The 19,850-nt window shown below is 38.2% G+C and overlaps 1 protein-coding gene across 1 annotated transcript in view; it reads right to left on the reverse strand.

Moving 5' to 3' along the window:
* ABCB11 (ATP binding cassette subfamily B member 11) overlaps positions 1-11,514 on the reverse strand; it is an 82,458-nt gene extending 70,944 nt beyond the window's left edge. Inside the window, exons 1-4 of the mRNA XM_039248815.1 lie at positions 11,404-11,514; positions 9,903-9,924; positions 7,407-7,458; positions 6,386-6,624 (exon numbers count right to left, since the gene is read on the reverse strand). Of these exons, the coding sequence (XP_039104746.1) occupies positions 6,386-6,624; positions 7,407-7,458; positions 9,903-9,924; positions 11,404-11,479 (389 nt within the window). The 5' untranslated portion in view covers positions 11,480-11,514. The remainder of the gene's footprint in view (positions 1-6,385; positions 6,625-7,406; positions 7,459-9,902; positions 9,925-11,403) is intronic.
* Positions 11,515-19,850: the final 8,336 nt, after the last annotated feature.

Genomic DNA, 19,850 nt, shown 5'->3' on the forward strand with positions numbered 1-19,850 from the left:
GGAGGAGGGCACTTGTGGGGATGAGCACTGAGTGTTATGTGCAAACTAATTTGACAATAAACTATTTGTAAAAAAAAAAATAAAATAAAATGTTTTTGATTGTAATAAAAAACACATAACATAAAATTTACCAACTTAACCACTTTTAAATGTACAGTTCAGTAGTGTTAAATATTAAATCAATATTCCTCTCCTTCCTTATTGTATAGGCAAGAACTTTGAGCACTGTGTTGAATAATTGTGGTGAAAGCATATATCCTTGCCTTGTGTCCAGTCTCAGGGAGAAAGCATTCAATCTTTCATGCTTTTTTCTTATTTTGTTTTTATTAAAATTTTTTATTAAAAATGTTTTTAATGTTCATTTTTGAAAGGGAGAGACAGAAAGAGAGAGAGAGAGCACGAGAGGGGGAGGGGCAGAGAAAGAGGGAGATAGAAAATCCAAAGCAGGCTTCAAGCTGTCAGCTCAAAGATAGACATAGAGCTCAGGCCCACCACCTGCTAGATCATGACCTGAGCCAAAGTTGGATGCTCAACCAACTGAGCTACCCAGGCACTCCTCAGTGTTTCACTTTTAAAAATAATGTTAGCTGTAGGAGTTTTTTGTAGATGTTCTTTCTTAAGTTGAGGAGGTTCCTTTCCATTCCTAGTTTTCTGAGAGTTTTTGTTATGGACGGGCGTGGAAATTTTAAACACTTCTTCATCTTCAGTGAAGAGCATCATGTGGCTTTCTATATAGTCTGTTAACGTGGTAGATTACATTCCTTGTTTTTCTAATACTGAGCCACGTGTGCGTCTCTAGAATATCCTCTACTTGGTTTGTAATTCTTTTTTATATATTGCTAAATTCTATTTGCTAGTATTTTGTTAATATTTTGGATCTATCTTCATGAGGAATATTAATCTGTGCTTTTCTTTTTGTAATATTTTTGTCTGGTTTTTGTATCACAGTAATATTAGCTTCATAAAATGAATTGCGAACTACTCCCTCTTATTACCTGGTAAATATTGTGTAAAGCTGGTGGTATTCTTTTTTAAACATTAGGTGGAATTATCCAGTAAAATCACATGAGGCTGGAGATTTCTTTTTTTAGAGTTTTAAAATTAGAAATTCAATTTCTTTAATAGGGCTAATCTAGTTATTTGTATCATACTGGGTGAGTTGTGGTAGTTTATTTTTTCTAAGTTGTCAAATTTATGTGTGTAGATTATTTTATAGTATTTCCTTGTTGTCCTTCTGATGTTTGCAAGGTCTACAGTAATAACTCATCTTTCATTCCCAGTATTGGTCATTTGTGTCTTCTCCCTTTTTTCTTTGCCAGTTTTGATACAGGTTTGCCAATTTAATTGATCTTATTCAAAGGAATTGCTCTTTGTTTAATTGATTTCCTGTATTATTTGTTTTTATTTTTATTATACCCTCTCATCTGCTTTCCGTGGACTTAGTTTGCTCTTTTTCTAGGTCCTTGAGTTGGGAGCTTAGATGTTTAGTTAGAGATGTTTCCTCTTTCATAATGTATTTAGTGTTATAAATTTTCCTCTCAGCACTACATGAGCTGTGTCTCACAGAATTTTACATTTTGTGTTTTCCTTTTCATTTAGTTCAATTTTTAAAACTTTTCCCTTGACACTTCCTCTTTGACCTATGGATTATTTAGAAGTGTGCTGTTTGATTCCCAATAATTTGGGGGGTCCATTATCTTTCTGTTATTGATTTCTAGTTTGATTCCATTGTGCTCAGAGAACATATTCTATTATTTCAATTATTTTCTATTTTATTTTAATTATTTTATATTTATAAGCAAATTGAGGTTTGTTTCAAGGCTCAGGGTATGGACTGCCTTGGCATATGCTTTGTAGGCACTTGAAAAAAATGTGTATTATATGGCTGTTGAGTGAAATGTTCTATAGATGTCGATTAGATCCTGTGGCTGCTGGTATTAAGCTCTTCTATATTCTCAGTAATTTTATGTCTAGTTGTTCTTTCAATTGTGAAGAGATGGGTAGCTAAGGGTTCTACTATAATTTTGATTTGTCTGTTTTTCCTTTCCGTTCTGTCAGCTGTTGCTTCACATGTTTTGCATGTGTACATATTTGTATGTGTACACACTCTGTTTAGTGTGTATATATTTAAGGTTGCTGTGTCTTCCTGGCAGATTGACCTTTCATTGTTGTATAATGGCCCTCTTTATCTCTGGTAAATATCTTTCTTCCAAAACTACTTTATCTTGTACCAGTATAGTCTTTCCTGCTTTCTTTTGACTAATGTTTGCATGATAAATTTTTTTCTATCCTTTTACTTTCAACTTGCTGATATTATTATGGTTAAAGTGATTTTCTCAGAAACAGCATGTAGTTGAGTTATGTTTTAAAGTCCATTCTGCCAAACTCTGTCTTATTGTGCATATTTAAATCACTTATATTTAATATAATCATTGATATGTTAGAGCCCCTAATCATTCTTGTCTCTTAGTTTGCACACTGCTGTATACTCCCTTCTCAAATTGTACCAGGGTTGGTTGTGTAACCGATAGAAAGTAGGAGAAAGGGACGCCTGGGTGGCTCAGTAAGTTAAGTATCTGACTCTTGATTTTGGCTCAGGCCATGATCTCATGATTCATAAATCTGAGACCTCTGTTCATCTCTGACACTGACAATGTAGAGCCTGCCTGAGATTCTCTCTCTCTCTCTCTGTTCCTTCCCTAGTCTCTCTCTCTCTCTCAAAAATAAAAATGAACTTAAAAAAAAGAAAGAAAATGGCAGAAATTATGGTATGTCACTTCCACAATTAAATTATAAAACTTTGTGGCTTCTGTTTGAATTTTTACATTTTAATTGGATAAAGAAAATGAAAATAAGCTGCACTGTTAATTTGGACTACTTGGATTTCCCCTTCATTCATCTTCTTTCATTTTTTGCCATGTTATTTGACTATTCTGAGCAAAGAAATTCTGATGATCTGTTCAGGAATCTTGATGTTCCATAATACTTTTCAGCTGACCGCTGTTTGGAAGGCTTTGTGTAAATATTCCACCCAATGGATTACAATTTATATATAGAAGCCAACCAGTGAAATGAAAGAGTAAAACCAGCTTCTACCATTAAACATGCATGCTTATGTTGATAAGATCATAAAGCAGCCCTGACCAAGACCTATAAACCTATTATAATAGGTGGAGAAATTTTACTTTAACAACATACTTTTTCCAAGAAGGAAAGTTGCAAAAGAGTTGGGTAATTTTAGAAGCATGTTAACTACTTATAGTAAAAAAAAGTGTCCTCTCCCTTATCTTCTGTCCCACCCAAGTCTGTTTTCACATTGATCTTTTTTTTTTTAATGTTTTACTTATTTCTAGGAGAGAGAGAGAGAGAGAGAGAGAGAGAGACAGCGTGAGCAGGGGAGGGTCAGAAAGAGAGGGAGTCACAGACTGAAACAGGCTCCAGGCTCTGAGCTGGCAGTCAGCACAGAGCACGCCGCGGGGCTCGAACTGACGAACCGCGATATCATGACCTAAGCGAAAGTCGGACGCTCAACCAACTAAGCCACCCAGGCGCCCCATGTTTTCACACTGATCTTAACTCACATAAAAGCTAAACAAACATTTACTCAGAAGAATAAACAATAGTCATGTCAGTAACCGTTGTAACTCACAATTACAGTATTCAACTCATCAAAGGAGTGAAGAAAAGGCCTGAGAAGGGTCGGGATCTACACAATTCCAGATATCCATATGAAATTTTTAAAAAGGACAATTATCTATTTAATGTTTTGTATCACATGAATTCTGCAGAAGCCAATGAACTTCTGAAAGCCCCTATTTGCTTTGCACAATGTGCTCACCTTCAAGTACATGATCCAACAAGGATGAATAAAGTATGAGTAATGGGTAACCATAGTAAATTCTTTTCTAATGAATGCTGGTGATGCAGACGTTATGGTAGATTCATTCTTTAAATCATCTAATAAATATTTATAAGCACTTGGTATTGTAGATAAGTCTCAAATTTTAGCCTCTCTAACATTTATTTCCAAATATTAAGGCTCAAAGGGATATGCTTTCAGGAATTTTCCCTAGAAAATTTTACCTTCATGAGTGTTATTAATGAGTGCTATAAATAATTTCGGTCAATGTACATCATATATAACTCTGAATGTATTTTTTTCAAAGAGGGAAGTAATTAACATTACATTTTGTAGTCATACTACTCTGTAAGAGGCAATTCATTTTTTGGCCTCCAACATAAATGAAAGACTTTTAAAAGACTGTCATTGACAACAGCAACTCCTTTATGAAAACTGTTCTGAATCTTCCAAATTTAGGGGAAAAAAACCTTAGGCTTTAGGAAATTTATTTCTAATGAGTAGGCTTATTAATTTTTAAAAGGTAATTCTACACATTGTATATTGTCCTGTATTTTTCTGCCAAGCACTAACCAGTTGTTACTACCTATTTATTTGAATGGTCTTTGATTTAAGGATGATTTTACTGACTAGACCTAAATGCCATGAAGATTAGGACCAGAAACAAATCAAACATGTAGAAAAAATTTTTACATGAAGGCAAAAAATATAATTTTGCAGGAGGGAGCCATTCCAAGTGTCTTTCTAGCCAGGATGTGTCCCGCCCTTGACTCTTGAATCTGAGTGTGCAGCTTTATACATGCAAATAAGCTTGTTCTGGCCCTGAGGCAATGTGACTCAGGATGCAAAGTCCATGCTATGACAGTGAGTCAACACTGAATACTATGGACTCACTAATTTCTTTTTTTTTAATATTGCATATTTTTTTTATTTTTTATTTTTTACAAATAGTTTATTGTCAAATTAGTTTCCACATAACACTCAGTGCTCATCTCCACAAGTGCCCTCCTCCATGCCCATCCCTCCTTCCCTCCACATCCATCGGTCCTCAGTTTTTGTCAGCATTCAAGAGTCTCTCATGGTTTGCCTCTCTCCCTTTCCCCCACCATTTCCGCCCTTCTTCTCCCCCTTGGTCCTCCGTCAAGTTCCTCCTAATCCTCCTATACGTGCAAACATATGATATTTGTCCTTCTCTGCCTGACTTATTTCGCTCAGCATAACACCCTCAAGGTCCATCCATGTTGCTACACATGGCCAGATTTCATTGTTTCTCATTGCCATGTAGTATTCCATGGTATAGATAAACCACATCTTCTTGATCCATTCATCCGTTGATGGACACTTAGGCTCTTTCCATGTTTTGGCTATTGTGGAGAGTGCTGCTATGAACATTGGGGTACACGTGCTCCTATGCCTCAGCATTTCTGTATCCCTTGGGTAAATTCCTAGCAGTGCTATTGCTGGGTCCTAGGGGAGTTCTACTGTTAGTTTCCTGAGGAACCTCCACACTGTTTTCCAGAGGGGCTGTACCAGTTTACATTCCCACCAACAGTGTAGGAGGGTGCCCGTTTCTCCACATCCTCGCCAGCATCTAGAGTTCTCTGATTTGCTCATTTTAGCCACTCTGACTGGCGTGGACTCACTAATTTCAAGTCAGCCTGTCGGGCTTATCACAAAATGAACAGTAGCACAGTGAGTTCTGGCTAATTCTGCATGGCTCCCTTCTGTTTAAAGCATTACACCACTCTGGCATAGAAACTTAACTACTGAAACCAGGGGCCCCTACTCCAAGTTCTGCAGCACAATAATAGATTTCTCATTATAGAGAGAAGGCTGAGGATCAAGTGGACAATTAGCCACAGCCACAGAAGCTAAGAAATGGAAAGGAGTTAAGTGACGAAAGCAAAGATGTCTTGAAAATGAGACATGAGACATGACAAAGATGCAAGTAAAATTCACAGCTCACTTCCCTAGTATGTTGGTAGTGTTCATCCTCAAGCCTATAGTCTACCAAGTGGTTAAATTTGGGTGTCACATTTAATGGGCAATTTCCAATTCTGGTGTTTTTGTTGTTGTTAGAATTTTAAAACCTGGTAAGATAGGAAGAACTTCAGGGCAGAGTAATTTGTAGAAATACAGGTTAAATTTATGTTTCTGAAAAAAAAGAGGGTGGGGCGCATGGGTGGCTCAGTCGGTTAAGCGTCGGACTTCGGCTCAGGTCATGATCTTATAGCTTGTGGGTTCGAGCCCCGCGTCGGGCTCTGTGTTGACAGCTAGCTCAGAGCCTGGAGGCTGCTTCGGATTCTGTATCTCCCTCTCTCTCTGACCCTCCCCTGCTCATGCTGTCTCTCTCTCTCTCACTCTCTCTCTCTCAGAAATAATAAACATTAAAAAAAATTTAATATATGTTTCTGTTCACTCTATGTTGGATATCAATCCAGTTCAGCTAATAAAATCCCATTTACACATTTTGAATTACACTTGAACATATAAACAAAAAAAGTAAAACAAAAAATAGCCGCCTACCCACAACGCATTCCATTTGTCGTATTCTGGTTAAGGGAGCTGTTGATCCATACTATGGTGTTGTTGACACACGCTTTTCCCGGGATCTTGAGTTCTTGTAATTCAGTGTCATAGTCAATAAAAACATCTGTCATTGTGCCAAAAATGAACAGCATGCCTGGATGAGATAGTCCATGGAGAAATGCAAATAAACTTCCCACAAGCATCAGCCAAATGTCAGTCGTTGAAGAAAATCGAAACTTGAAAAACAAAGGATTCAGAGATCATCTATGGGTGAAAAGCAGGAGAAGTAGGACTATTTAATCATAGTTACTAGATTCTGATAAATAGTATTCAGCACCAAATTTTATGGGAATCATCTTCACTGAACAATAGAGTTTTCACTTACTATATAAAAATAAGTGATATATTAATTATCTAAGACAATAGACTCTTACATTGTTAGTTTGTGTTATTTCTTTCCTAGTCTCTGAATTCATTCTCTTTACCTCAAGAACTGACTTCAGTTCGTAGGTACTGATTAACAATGTAAGTGGGAAGTGATCAATGGCATTGATGCTATTGCCATGTAGAAATACTGCGTGAGGAATTCAGCAATAGCATAAATTGGCTCCCAGAGCAGATATTGACAAAGAAAAGTGCCTATTTCTGCCTAGAAATGCCTTTACCTTGTGAACATTTGGGGAAAATACCTACACTATGGAATTTATATGGATATGTCATAAGAATGAGTATACATGATATGGTTACTGTGATGATTTTCTTTACTAAAATAATAATTATGGGCTTAATGATTATTTTCCAGGACACTTCTCTGATCTCTCAGATAGGATTTATGTGTTTAATTAGCAATATATTTCTTCTTGCCATTCGGCTTGTTATCCCATAGACAAAGTTTATGACTGAAAACGTGAACACTGTACTTTAAAACCTGCCAATGACTGAAGATTTAACACTCCTCCATGATCTAAACAATTTGTTGTTGCAAAATTTATGTCAAAAATCAGCACAATTTTATTACCAATTGAAAGAAGCTAACTTGACTGCTGTCACCTTTTTTCTCATCTTGCAACCTGAGGAGAGAAACATATGGATTTATAGACCATCCTTCCCAAACAAAGAGAAGTTCTCCGTAGGTGGTGATTTTATGAGTCATCCTTTAGTAAGAAATAAAGTCCCCGCTGGCTGAGAAATTCTTGCTAAACCTGGCATCCTAAAAACAAGCTTTTATTTTTCAGATTTACCTCTTCTAGAGATTTTGTTATAGCTGTATTTCATGTTGAAAAGAGATTCAGTGAGATTTTCTGAGAGATATTGAGAGAAAATAAAATTTTTATATTAGCAATAACTATTGGACCTCATCCTTGACCCTCAACCTGTTTCTATTATATTTCCTTGTGGGTAAGTTGAGGTGGTTGGATTAGCTGATTTAAAGCTTCCTTATAGCACTTCAAAAATTTACAACTACATTAAATAGTACTGATGTGATGGACAAGTTTTTAAAAACTCCTATACTTCCCATAAAATCATATTTCCTTAGTATATCTTACTCATTTCATTTCTCATAATGTTGTATCTAACCATATTTGACCTTCCCAACTCCAGGGATCTCTACTTCACCTGAGTCATCCTTCAAGGATACACCCTCTATCTTTCTTTCAACAGAAACTGCTCTACTCCATTGATACTCTGAGACTGGAGATGCATCTTGTTTTATCACTTCCTTTCTCCTTCTACACCATTTTGTCATCTCAGTTGGGATCTGCAGTTCCTTAAACCCTCATTAATTTACAATGGTTAAAACTCTATCAAGATTGTCTTCCTTCCCCATGCATCCCAGCTCCCACAGCCAGCCATTTGGACCACATTCTTACCATCATCCTTAATCCTTTTCCCCACCTCTATCTTTGGAAACTCCCTCATCTCTGCATCCATCCAACTATTTGCCCCTCTGTGCCTGAAGCCAGGCTGTGGGGCCTGCCGGAGACTATCTCTCCACCATGTAAACTGATGCCAACACATGCCATGCCTATCAGTCAGCTGCCCTAATGTTCTCCTCCAGCTCACAGTAGAATCCCAAGTCTTTGCTCACATGTCCAAGGCCCTCCATAGTCTGGCCAATTGGCTCTCTGACCCTGTCTCTTTCTACTTCACTCCAATTCTCTCCACCCGAGCAACCTGGCCTCTTTGCTAACCTTTGTTCATTCCAAATTTATTCTCACCTCTGACCATTTGGACTTGCTGTTTCCTCTTGCCAGAATGCTCTTTCTTCAGATGCCCCCTCACCTCCTTCAGACGTTCTCTCAAAAGTCACCTTCTCAATGGTACTTTCCCTGGTACCCTTGCCTCTAAAATTTTAACTTTCTCCCCACATTATTTCATATCTTCATTCCATGTTTGCTTTTTATTTTATTAGACAGTGATAGATTATTACTAGCTACCATGCCACGTATTATATTTACTTATGGTGCTTATCATGTCATCCTCACTAAAATGTAAACTCCCCAAGGACAGAGATTCTTGCCCATTTTGTTCTTTCCTGTATCCTCAGTACCTGTAATAGTGTCTGAAACCTGGTATACATTTAATTAATATGTATGAAATGAATAAATGAATGAGTATGGTCTCCATCCTTAAGTCAATCCATAACACTGCACTTCATCTGTCTACAGATTATTCCGTTTCCCTCCACAGCTTTCTCAAACATTCATTGTGATCTTCTCATTCTACATTGCCACATCCAACAGAAAGTATTCACCTCTAAAAACCAAAGAACTCACTCAACCTTCCTGTTGATTCTCTCTTTGCTGTTCATCTGCACCCACACCTATGTTCATCTTTTTTCCACCCAGTGAGAAAAGTGTGGTTCCTCTAGGCCCAGGCTAATCCCACCACTCCTAGTCTAAAACTGATGTTACCACATCCACCACCCCTCTCTGTTGTGAATTACTTAAAATTTCTTAAAGAACTTCAACCTCTGCCTTATTACCACCTCTTTTTCAGGAACTTGCCTAGCGCCTCCCTTCTATCTTCTAAGTTAGACTCCTTCTAATCCTACTCTCATGCCAATGTATGATTAACTGACATTTGCCTTATATGAGAATTTAAACTTTTTAAAGTATGGAGAAATATCTAGTAATTAAATTTTAGGGTTCTACTATTTTCCTATGGTAAGAATTTGGGGTTAAGGGATCTCCCTTGTGCTCATAAAATATTACTTGTCCAACTTCACCGCTGCTCATTTAGGTTAGAAATTCTATGCTGTTGCTGGGTACACAGGGGAGATTTGGACCTCACCCAGAAGGGATCTTTCAAAAGGTTTCTGAAATCAAATTACAGCAATGTTTTTTTTCTCTCCAAATTATAGCAATGTTTTAAAGAGAAAAGGAATGAATCACCTATACCATTTTATAGGAAGTACAACGTGCATAAAAATATTATCTCTCTTTGTACCTTTAAGAGGAATATTAGGGAGTAATTCTAGAAAAGATGATGCATTGTTGAAATATTCACTTACCTTGAATTCTTATTATTTTTATCTGTCAGGATAAAAACAATGCACAAAGCATTAATAAGGACACAATTAAACATAGTCATTAATAATTTTGCTCTGGGAAAACAGTTTCATAAATTAGTTATATTCGAGTATTACAAAATGACCATTTGCTTTCTTCTTTTTTTAATTCTCTCTCTCTCTCTGTATGTCTCTCATATTACACAAGAAGATACCCTTTAGGTTCAGGACTGCTGGCTTGACTACATTTTTAGATATTTCTACAGATATGAGGTATTTGTATTTTCTGAGTGTCAACTGGAGACTAATAGTTTTTAAGTTTATTTTGAGAGAAAGAGCACATGAGAGCGTGCACAAGTTTGGGAGGGGCAGAGAGAGAGGGAGAGAGAGAGAATCCCAAGCAGGCTCTACATTGTCAACGTAGAGCCTGACACAGGGCTTGATCTCACAAACTGCAAGATGATGACCTGAGCTGAAATCAAGAGTCAAATACTTAACCCACTAAGCCGTACTTGGCAGCCCAAGACCAACATTTTTAAATTAGCTGAAGAAAATCTAATTTTTTTGAACCACCAAGTAAAATGAATATTTATTGTTTGGTTCCTTAGAAACATCAGAATTTATCTATTTAAAATTGAGATTACAAATTAACTAGACAATAAGATGATGTTGACTCTCCTATGCCAGTAGAAACCACAAGATTGAACTGGATATAGTTTTCCCCAGCCTAGGCCAGAGCAGATGGAGAGTAGGAAGTGAAAGTGGGGGCGCAGGGTCATGGGTGTAGGGAAGCAAAGGGAAAGAACATCAGGGTGCTAATGTCAACCACCACCAAGGGACAGCACATCCTGACTCCTTGGCATTTTAATTAATTTTATTTAAGTAAGAGTAAAGAGACATTATAGTGTATATAGAGATTAACATCTGGGGTTTGGGAACCAGATAGAACTAGATTGCTATGATGGCTCCACCAATTATTAGTCATGTGATCTTTGACAAGTTTTAAAAATTTTATTCGAGTCCAATTTTCTTTCTGTAAGTTGTAAAATTATAGAATTTGTTGAAAAAATAACTGCTTGGAATCACCTGTGCTCACTATATGTTAGGAACTAATGCTATAGATGCTCTTTCCCATTGTCTCATTCTAGCCAGCACTGTCTTAGTATAGTTTCTCACTAAATAATTATCACTATAATCAATTATAATAGATCAACAAAAGTCATAATAATGACTAATGCTAAATCAACCCTACTCTACTAGGAAAGAGATAGTTGTAGATGAGATACTTTCATTTATGCATACTTTGTGCATTTTTACTTAGCACTTTCAGACATTCCATAACATGGATCCTGAAGAGAACTACCCATTTGTGGGTAAGAAATGCATCCAGTAATGGTTTTACATATTATTGATTTTTCTCTGCTCCTTGAAACTTAACCAACTTGTCCACTTTTGTTCTAACCTCTTTTTGTATAAGAAATAGTAAGAGAAAAAGGCCACTTACATAATCTGTCTGACTCAAAACCATAATTCTCCTCTCCAAATTTCTTCACACTGCGAAGAATTACTGAGTCAGACATGGTAATTGCAATCTGCAGCCAGTAGCCCTATAAAACAAAACAATCATTGCAATTATTTCTTTTTTTCTCCTTTAAACAAAGTAGCCAAATGAAAGAACAATTTGGTACAAGAAATAACCTTCACTAACAATATAAATCCTCACTAAAAAGCATATTTTTAATTGGTTAATAACTCCATGAAAGAGCCTAATTATTAGGAAAGATAAAGCCAAACCACTGATTATGGCTTTCCCTATCTGATGAATGGTTACTTTTTATTTATTTGTTCTTTCTGCTTGTCTTTTCTCCCTCTCTCCCTCCCTTCTTTCTTTCTTTTTATTTCTTCCTTCCTTCCTCCTTTCTTTCTTTCTTTCTTTCTTTTCTCTCTTTCTTTCTTTCTTTCTTTCTTTTCTTTCTTTCCTTCCTTCCTTCCTTCCTTCCTTCCCTCCCTCCCTCCCTCCCTCCCTCCCTCCCTCCCTCGCTCCCTCTCTTCTTTCTTTCTTTCTTTCTTTCTTTCTTTCTTTCTTTCTTTCTTTCTTTCTTTCTTTCTTCTCTCATGAGTAAAAGTAAAAACCACTGGCACTACACAACCAACTGGTGACATTCTTGGGTCACTGTAGCAAACCAACTACACCTAAATACTGGTGGGTAGCTGTCAGTGCTTTTTTGTAAATGCAACTCCTGGATCAAATATATGGTGAGTCTGGCATGGACCAGGGGAAGAGTTACTCACTCATTTTATAAAATAAGTATAAACTTGACGTCAAAACAAACAAGAATGATATAAGAAAAAATAGAATTATAATTACTTTTGAAAACAGATTTAAATTTGTTAAATATGTTAAGTATAATTCAGCAGCTCATGAAAAAAATATAATGAGCAATGTTGACCCCAGGAATGCAATGATTGTTTAATGTGAAAAAATTTGATCATTTTGATAGATGCAAAAAAAGTATTCAATAAAAATCGGTATCCATTATGGATTTCTAAAATACTATGACTAGAGAAATCATTATCTGCAACTCCAAGATTTTGAGTAATGATCGGCAATGAACACTAAAACCTTTAAATGGGATACTGTCAATGATTAACTATCTAACAGTGCAAAATATTGGAAGATGTAGAGGGAAGACACTACGTTGAATCATTATATCTCCTTAAGTTGCTTTCGGTTCTTGCAATTTCTCATACTTTCCTTATTTTTGATGACCTTGACAGTTTTGAGGAGTATTGAGCAGTTATTTTGTAGAATGTCTCCTAAGGTGGGACTTATCTGATATGTTTCTCAGGATTAGACAGGGGTTGTATATTTTGGGGAGGAAAACCACAGAGGTAAAGTACCCTTCTCTTGATATCATATCAAAGGTACTATCAACATAATGGTACCTATCAACATGATTTATAAAAAAAAATAAACTTTAAAGATAAATTCAATAATTGCTGACAAAAACTGAGGACTGATGGATGTGGGGGGGAGGGGGGGATGGGCATGGAGGAGGGCACTTTGGGGATGAGCACTGAGTGTTATGCAGAAACTAATTTGACAATAAACTATTTGTAAAAAAAAAAAAAGATAAATTCAATATTAATAAATAGAGTGAGAAACATTACTTAATTAAATAGTTTTTGAGGTCAGTAAAGATAAAATAACTACATGAAGCAGATTCAAAATTCTTCTATTCAACAACAAAATTTGTTCACTATAGTGTTCACTGTAGTGGTACTATATTCAGAGAATGCAGTATTCACTGGTTATATCATTTTTGAAATTTTAACAAAAAGTTTTTTTACATAAAGCAAAGAAATTCTTTGATAATGAGAAAATAAAACATTAGAAAAACTATAATACTGCATCTCCTAATTGTAAAATAAGACTTTAAAAAATCAGTCTTCAATTACTTTTTCCCGGCTTATCTCTTCATTTAAAAAGGTTTCTTTCCAGACATTTTTCTAAAGAAGACATACAAATGACCAAGAGGTACATGAAAAGATGCTCAACATCACTCATCAGGAAAATACAAATCAAAACCATAATGATATATCACCTCAAATCTGTTAGAATGGCTATCATCAAGAAGACAAAGAAAAGCAAGTGTAATATGTACCTTGCAGGACTAGTATGAAAATGACATGAAACTGAGTCTATACATCAGTTGGCCTAAAGGGAAAAGACAGTAAAAGTTGGAGAAAAAATAACCTATGTGTACTGTTGAGGGGAATGTAAACTGGTTTAGACACTATGGAAACACTATGGAGGTTCCTTAAGAAATTAAATTAAAACTACAACTATCATATGGTCCAGAAATCCCGTTTCTGAGTATATACACAAAGGAATTTAAAATAGGATATTGAAGAGATATCTTCACTCTTGTGTTTATTGCAGCATTATTTACAACAGCCAAGATATAGAAATAACCTAAGTGCCCATCAGTGGATGAATGGATAAGAAAGATGTGGTATATCCATAAATATGTATACACACATATACAGCATATATAAAACCTATGTATATATACATGTGTATACAATGGAATATTATTCAGCCATATAAAATAAGAAAATTGTATCATTTGTGACAAATGGATGGACTTTGAGGGCATTATGTTCAATGAAGATAAACCAAAGAGAGAAAGACAAATATTGTATGATATTGCCTATAGGTGGACTCTACAAAAGCTGAACACATAGAAATAAAGAGGAGAATGGTTGTTACTAGGCGTTGAGGGGTGGAGGAACTGGGGAGATGTAAAAGGGTACAAGCTTGCAGCTAGAAGATGAGAAAGTTCTGGAGATCTGATGCACAACATAGTGATTATAGTCAACAATACTGTATTGTATATTTTGGAATTTTTGAGAGGCTGTATCTTAAATGTTCTCACCACAAAAAAGAAATGATAATTATGTGACATGATGGAGGTGTTTGCTAAAGCTACAGTGGTAATCATATAAACATATGTAAATGTATCAAAGCAACAAGTTGTACACCTTAAACTTATGCAATGTTGTATGTCAAATACATGTAAAAAATTAATCAATATTTTTGAAAGCCAGGAAAGGAAGAATTTGCTCTTTTACTTTAACTGGGACATCTATCCTTTCCTGTCCTTGCATATAAGAGCTGCTGATTCTTGGGGGCTTTGGTTGGTTTGCTCAGTCAGAAATGAAAGCTAGTTGGGGCGCCTGGGTGGCTCAGTCGGTTAAGGATCTGACTTTGGCTCAGGTCACGATCTCACAGTTCATGGGTTCGAGACCGCATTGGGCTCTGTGCTGACAGCCAGCTCAGAGCCTGGAAACTGTTTCAGATTCTGTGTCTCCCTCTCTCTCTGACCATCCCCTGCTCATGCTGGCTCGTTCTCTCTCTCTCTCAAAAAAAAATAGAAAAAGAAATGAAAGCTAGTTGCCTTATCTCTACCCAGTTCAGAAGTGGCAGTGATGACTTTTGAAGGCTATTGTGTTGAAACAGTTTATTACTTGCATACACCCACAAAGACAATGTCAATTTTATAATGCTAAGTTTGGGGAAGTACAATGAGATACCAAAATTACTAGAATGAATAAACAAAAGATTTGCTTGTGATGTTTTCCAGGAAAGGTGCTGTTTCTACAGTTTGATGTTAGATGAATTGCCTAATATCATTATAAATGTAGAATGAAACTCTGGTATCATTAGACCATGTTTTCTCCTACTGGTTGGTTCCCTTTTTATTAGATAATATCCTGGGAAGCACAGCATATAATAGAGAATATCTCAGTCAGTTTCTGGAACACTGAAAGCATAGTGGGAATCTCCTTTTTAGTGATAAACAGGTTTGTTTCACAGGGTCACGAGAATGTTTCTCCTCCTCACCTGGTACATTCCATGACTTAAGAGGGCTATGGTGTTTTGTCACATTATTTTGCCCCACCAATATGAGCAGATATGATATCATCTAATTCTACTCCCTCAGTTGTTATCTCTAGTACCCAAACTACAAATTTGGTCTTTAGCTTCCTTAAGCGTGTGAAGGATTCTTGGATATCATATGTTGCAGGAAGTTTTAACTAAGGTCTCTTAACAATTTACAATCACAAAACTTTAACACAAAGGAACTCAGAATTGAAAATAAGGTTCCATGCATGCTATTGCATTTTCACTCTGCCTTTTCATAAATTATTTTAATCTCCAAAAAAGTCTCTTTGGAAACATCTTGAGAATTTTCAAGTCCTCCAGAAAGATGGCCTTCGAATAAACTTAGAAAATCTAGGAATTAAAAGTTGGAAATCAAGATTTCTAAGCACTGGCTGGCAGACTTTTTTACCTAATTGTGAAATTCCCAAGAATGTTTAATTGTCCGTGCCAACACCAGTGTCCCTCTCTGCTACATGACGTGTGGTCTATGTGGAGACGATCTGTGCTTCTGTTTAACTATCCAGGGTTGAAGTTTTCTTTTCTTTGATAAAATGTGTAATCTTATCAACACAGAGGACAGTCTCCTGACCTTTATTGGTAGACACATCACAGATATGTCTACATTAGAACACTAGCAACAATATTCTAGGAGACATTGCTGGGGAGGAAAGAGAGGAGATACAGACCAATACCTGAATGAATTCCCTGGGAGAACCTATGACATCGTCAGACCTCAGAAAGGGGGATAAGTAAGCTGTGCCATGGGGTGCTTGAGGTTGTCAAAACTGGAAGAGATAGAGTTCCAAAGAGTGCAAAGTGTCAGTGCCCACCATGGGCCATTACACGAAGGCTGCTAAATGTGACTTCAAGACACCAGTATGACTACTGATGCTGCAAGAGAACTGAAAAAGAAAAGGGAAAGAAAGAAAGAAAGAAAGAAAGAAAGAAAGAAAGAAAGAAAGAAAGAAAGAAAGGGAGGGAGGGAGGGANAAAGAAAGAAAGAAAGAAAGAAAGAAAGAAAGAAAGAAAGAAAGAAAGGGAGGGAGGGAGGGAGGGAGGGAGGGAGGAAGGAAGGAAGGAAGGAAGGAAGGAAGGAAGGAAGGAAGGAAGGAAGGAAGGAAGGAAGGAAGAGAAAAGAAACAGGTTAGGGATGAAAATAGTTCTCCCAGAAGCTGGAATCCTTCCTGCCTGAAGATACAATTACAATAGGGACTTTCAGCCCACTGCCTGTCTTTATAAATAAAGCTTTTATTGGAACACAATCATGCCCATTAGTTTCCATTTTATCTTTGATTGTTCTTGTGCTACAATGTCAGAGGTGAGTGGCTGTGACAGAGACTATACATACATCTTCCCCACCTCCCCAACCATCATCAATTCCTAAAACATTTACTTTCTAGCCTTCTAGAGAAAGGCCAGTATTATGAGGCCAGTTTAGAACAGCTTGATGCCTGGAGATAAATATTGAAGGACATCATTTACCTACCTAAAAATCATATGCAGCACCATAGGACTCACCCTGTTCTCATGAAACTTATAGTGGGACAGGGAAGACAGGTGCCACATAAGAAATTACAAGCATGGTGATTGTGAGAGAAGGGGAAGCACGGGCATTTCTTGGACCGTCAACCTTGTCTAGAGAGTTGAGGTGGGAGGAGGGGGTATGGAGCTAGTGCATTTTTAGTATGGGACATGGGAGATGAGGGTGAATTAGCCAAGGAAACAGGAGCCAGAAAAGCGTTCCAGGCAGGGAAGAGCACATGAAAAGGCCCAGACCCAAGAGACAGCACATAGGTTCAAGGATGGAAGAAAGTCCAATGAGGGTGAGGGAAAATGGATGGATGTCTCTGAAGGATATGGCTGGTGGACTACTCGGGGCCTCATCTTTAACATTGAGGATGTGGGACCTTATCCCAATGGCAACAGAACAAATATAGACTTTTAGGCAAGATAGAGACATGATCATATTTATTCTTTTTGAAAAAGCCAATACTCTGATAAGGCTTGGGAATTGAGCGCCTACACCCAGAAGGACTAGGAAATCTGTTTGGGGTGGGCAGAAATTCCAAGCAGTGAGCACCTTCATGTACCATGGCAAGAACCACACAGTTCATCTCACTCCTGGGCAGACAGGCCTAAGGTGACCAAAAAGAAATAGGCTTGTGGTGCCATACAGTCAAGCCATTGGTGCCCAGGCTCTTGTTACTTTGGAGATGACTTCTCCACTCTATCAGTGTTCCAGTTTCTAATTGTCTCTGGGGAGATTTGTTTTGCTTTCCATTTCATTTTCTCCCTAATACTATTATTGAAGCATGTTGATCCAGACTGAATTCAGAAGGAAAGGCTGAGGTTTTTCCATATCCAGGCCAAGACAGTGAGGAGGATCTAAAGGCCCTAACAGACTTTAAGGAACTGGAGGGATAGCGAGGGGTATGAGGCCAGGATCAGGAGCAGAGTGGCCTTCACCCCACTCCACATCACATTGTGAATATTCTCCTTGGCTTTTCTCTTGCGAGGGCTTCCCTTGAGTAAAAGCTTTAAAGGTCGCCAGAACCACACACTGCTCTTCCCTGAGCTGCTTGGAGAGAAAAGCAAAACTGCCCCTGCTCCTCTTGAATTTGTAAGTCCCTTCCTTGGACACCAATTCAGATTTTTTAAAGCACTTAAAATACCTTTCACTGCTGACATGTAACTATGTAAGTAGAGCACTTTTGTTATTATCAAATCCAGCAAACCTTGGGTTTTCTCCCAGGAATCGTTAAAAGGAGGAAAGAAATAGGGCCGCCTGGGTAGCTCAGGCAGTTAAGTGTCTGACTTTGGCTAAAGTCACGATTTCAAGGTTTGTGGGTTCGAGCCCCACATCAAGCTCTGTGCTGACAGCTCAGAGCCTGGAGCCTGCTTCAGATTCTGTGTCTCCCTCTGTCTGTGCCTTTCTTGTTCTCTTTCTCTCTCTCTCTCTCTCTGTCTCTCTCTCTCTCTCTGTCTGTCTGTCTCTCTCTCAAAAATAGGTAAGCATTTAAAATATGGAGGAAAGAAATATTAGTTTACACTAAGGAGCAAGACAAATAGAAAGCCACTGCCTTGCAGGTAAACAGGTTGTGGCATAATGGTGTGTGTCAACAATGTGCAACATATCTCCAGAGACAGGATAAAAATGAGGCCCCTTTAACCCTGAGGGCCACAGCTGATGCACATGGGAAAGAAATTAAGTGGAGGACTAAAGAATTACTGTAGAAGAGAAAGTTTAATGTCAAGGTTACTCCCAGCCCATCTTGGTCCCGACACACATAGTTCTCCCATCTGTGCAAAGAAACACACAACTGTAACACTTGACTCTTGCAATAGAACTCGGGCGTTTTTCTTTTTTAGTAATTTCAGTGTCCTTTAAAACTATGGAGCAGAGGGGGAGGCAAGATGGCAGAGAAGTAGGGATTTCCGAACTTCCTGCCTGCATCTCTCAAACAAAGAAGGGCTGAAGCCAAAGGACTCTGAACCACAAGAGTCTGGGAGGAAAAGAGACGAAGTCCACTAAAAAGACAGGTGTGAACTGGGTGTGTGATTGTGAACTGGGGAAGATAAAAACGGGCCAGGACAGGGAGGCACGGAGAGGAAGGAGTCCCTTCTGCAGAGGGACAAAGGGAAGAAAAAGAGTGGCTGGGGAATTGTAGAACTATCCCTGGAGAAGAGAAAACCCTCAGCCCAGGACGAAGAGGGATCCTATCATCCCTTATCTAACTGCAGGGCTTTTGGAGAGAGATCCCATCTCTAACTGTGGAGCTTTCTTTGGGCTGGGTGCCCCGGTCCCAGAAATTCCCTCCGGGATAGAAGGTACACAAGAGATACAATTGGCATCAGGAGGAACTGGTCCCCTGCTTGGTCCTCCGCTAGGAAGTGGCCTGGGTCTCAGAAGTTCACTCTGGGATGGACGGTATGCAAGGGATGCAGTTGGCATCAAGAGGAACAGGTCCCCTGCTCAGACCCCTGGTAGGAAGTGCCCCGGCTTATGGGATTACATTTCGGGCAGTATCATTAATGTGCACAGACTAAGAGCCTGAAATGCAGCTGGGTGTGGGACATAGAACACAGCCCACCTTGGCTGTGCCCATGGTACACTGCGATCAGACCCAAGGGAGTGATTTGGAACACCTGGTTCCAGAAGGGACTGGGGGGCTGCCATTTTTCTCCCCACAACCACCAAGGCAGGGCCTCAGGGAGCAGCCCACAGGACCCACAGTGGATGCGAGCCAGGCCTACACCAAACCACACCCATCTGCGCTGGGTAGCTGCTTTTTTTACCTGAGCTGATGAGATGCTTCAGAACCAGACAGCCCCTCCCCCAAGATCAGGGTTGCTGCATTGCCATGATTAACTCTAGATCAATTCTTGCTATTCAGATATATTCTCCCTTATCCCGTTCTTATCTCTCCCCTCATTTGGACTGGTTATTCTTGTTATAGATTTGCTTAAACAGCCATATTTAATCCACTCTCTTGACGCATGTT

This window comes from Hyaena hyaena, unplaced genomic scaffold (genome assembly GCF_003009895.1).
Source record: "Hyaena hyaena isolate Hyena2069 unplaced genomic scaffold, ASM300989v1 scaffold_317, whole genome shotgun sequence".
Taxonomy (NCBI): Eukaryota; Metazoa; Chordata; class Mammalia; order Carnivora; family Hyaenidae; genus Hyaena; species Hyaena hyaena.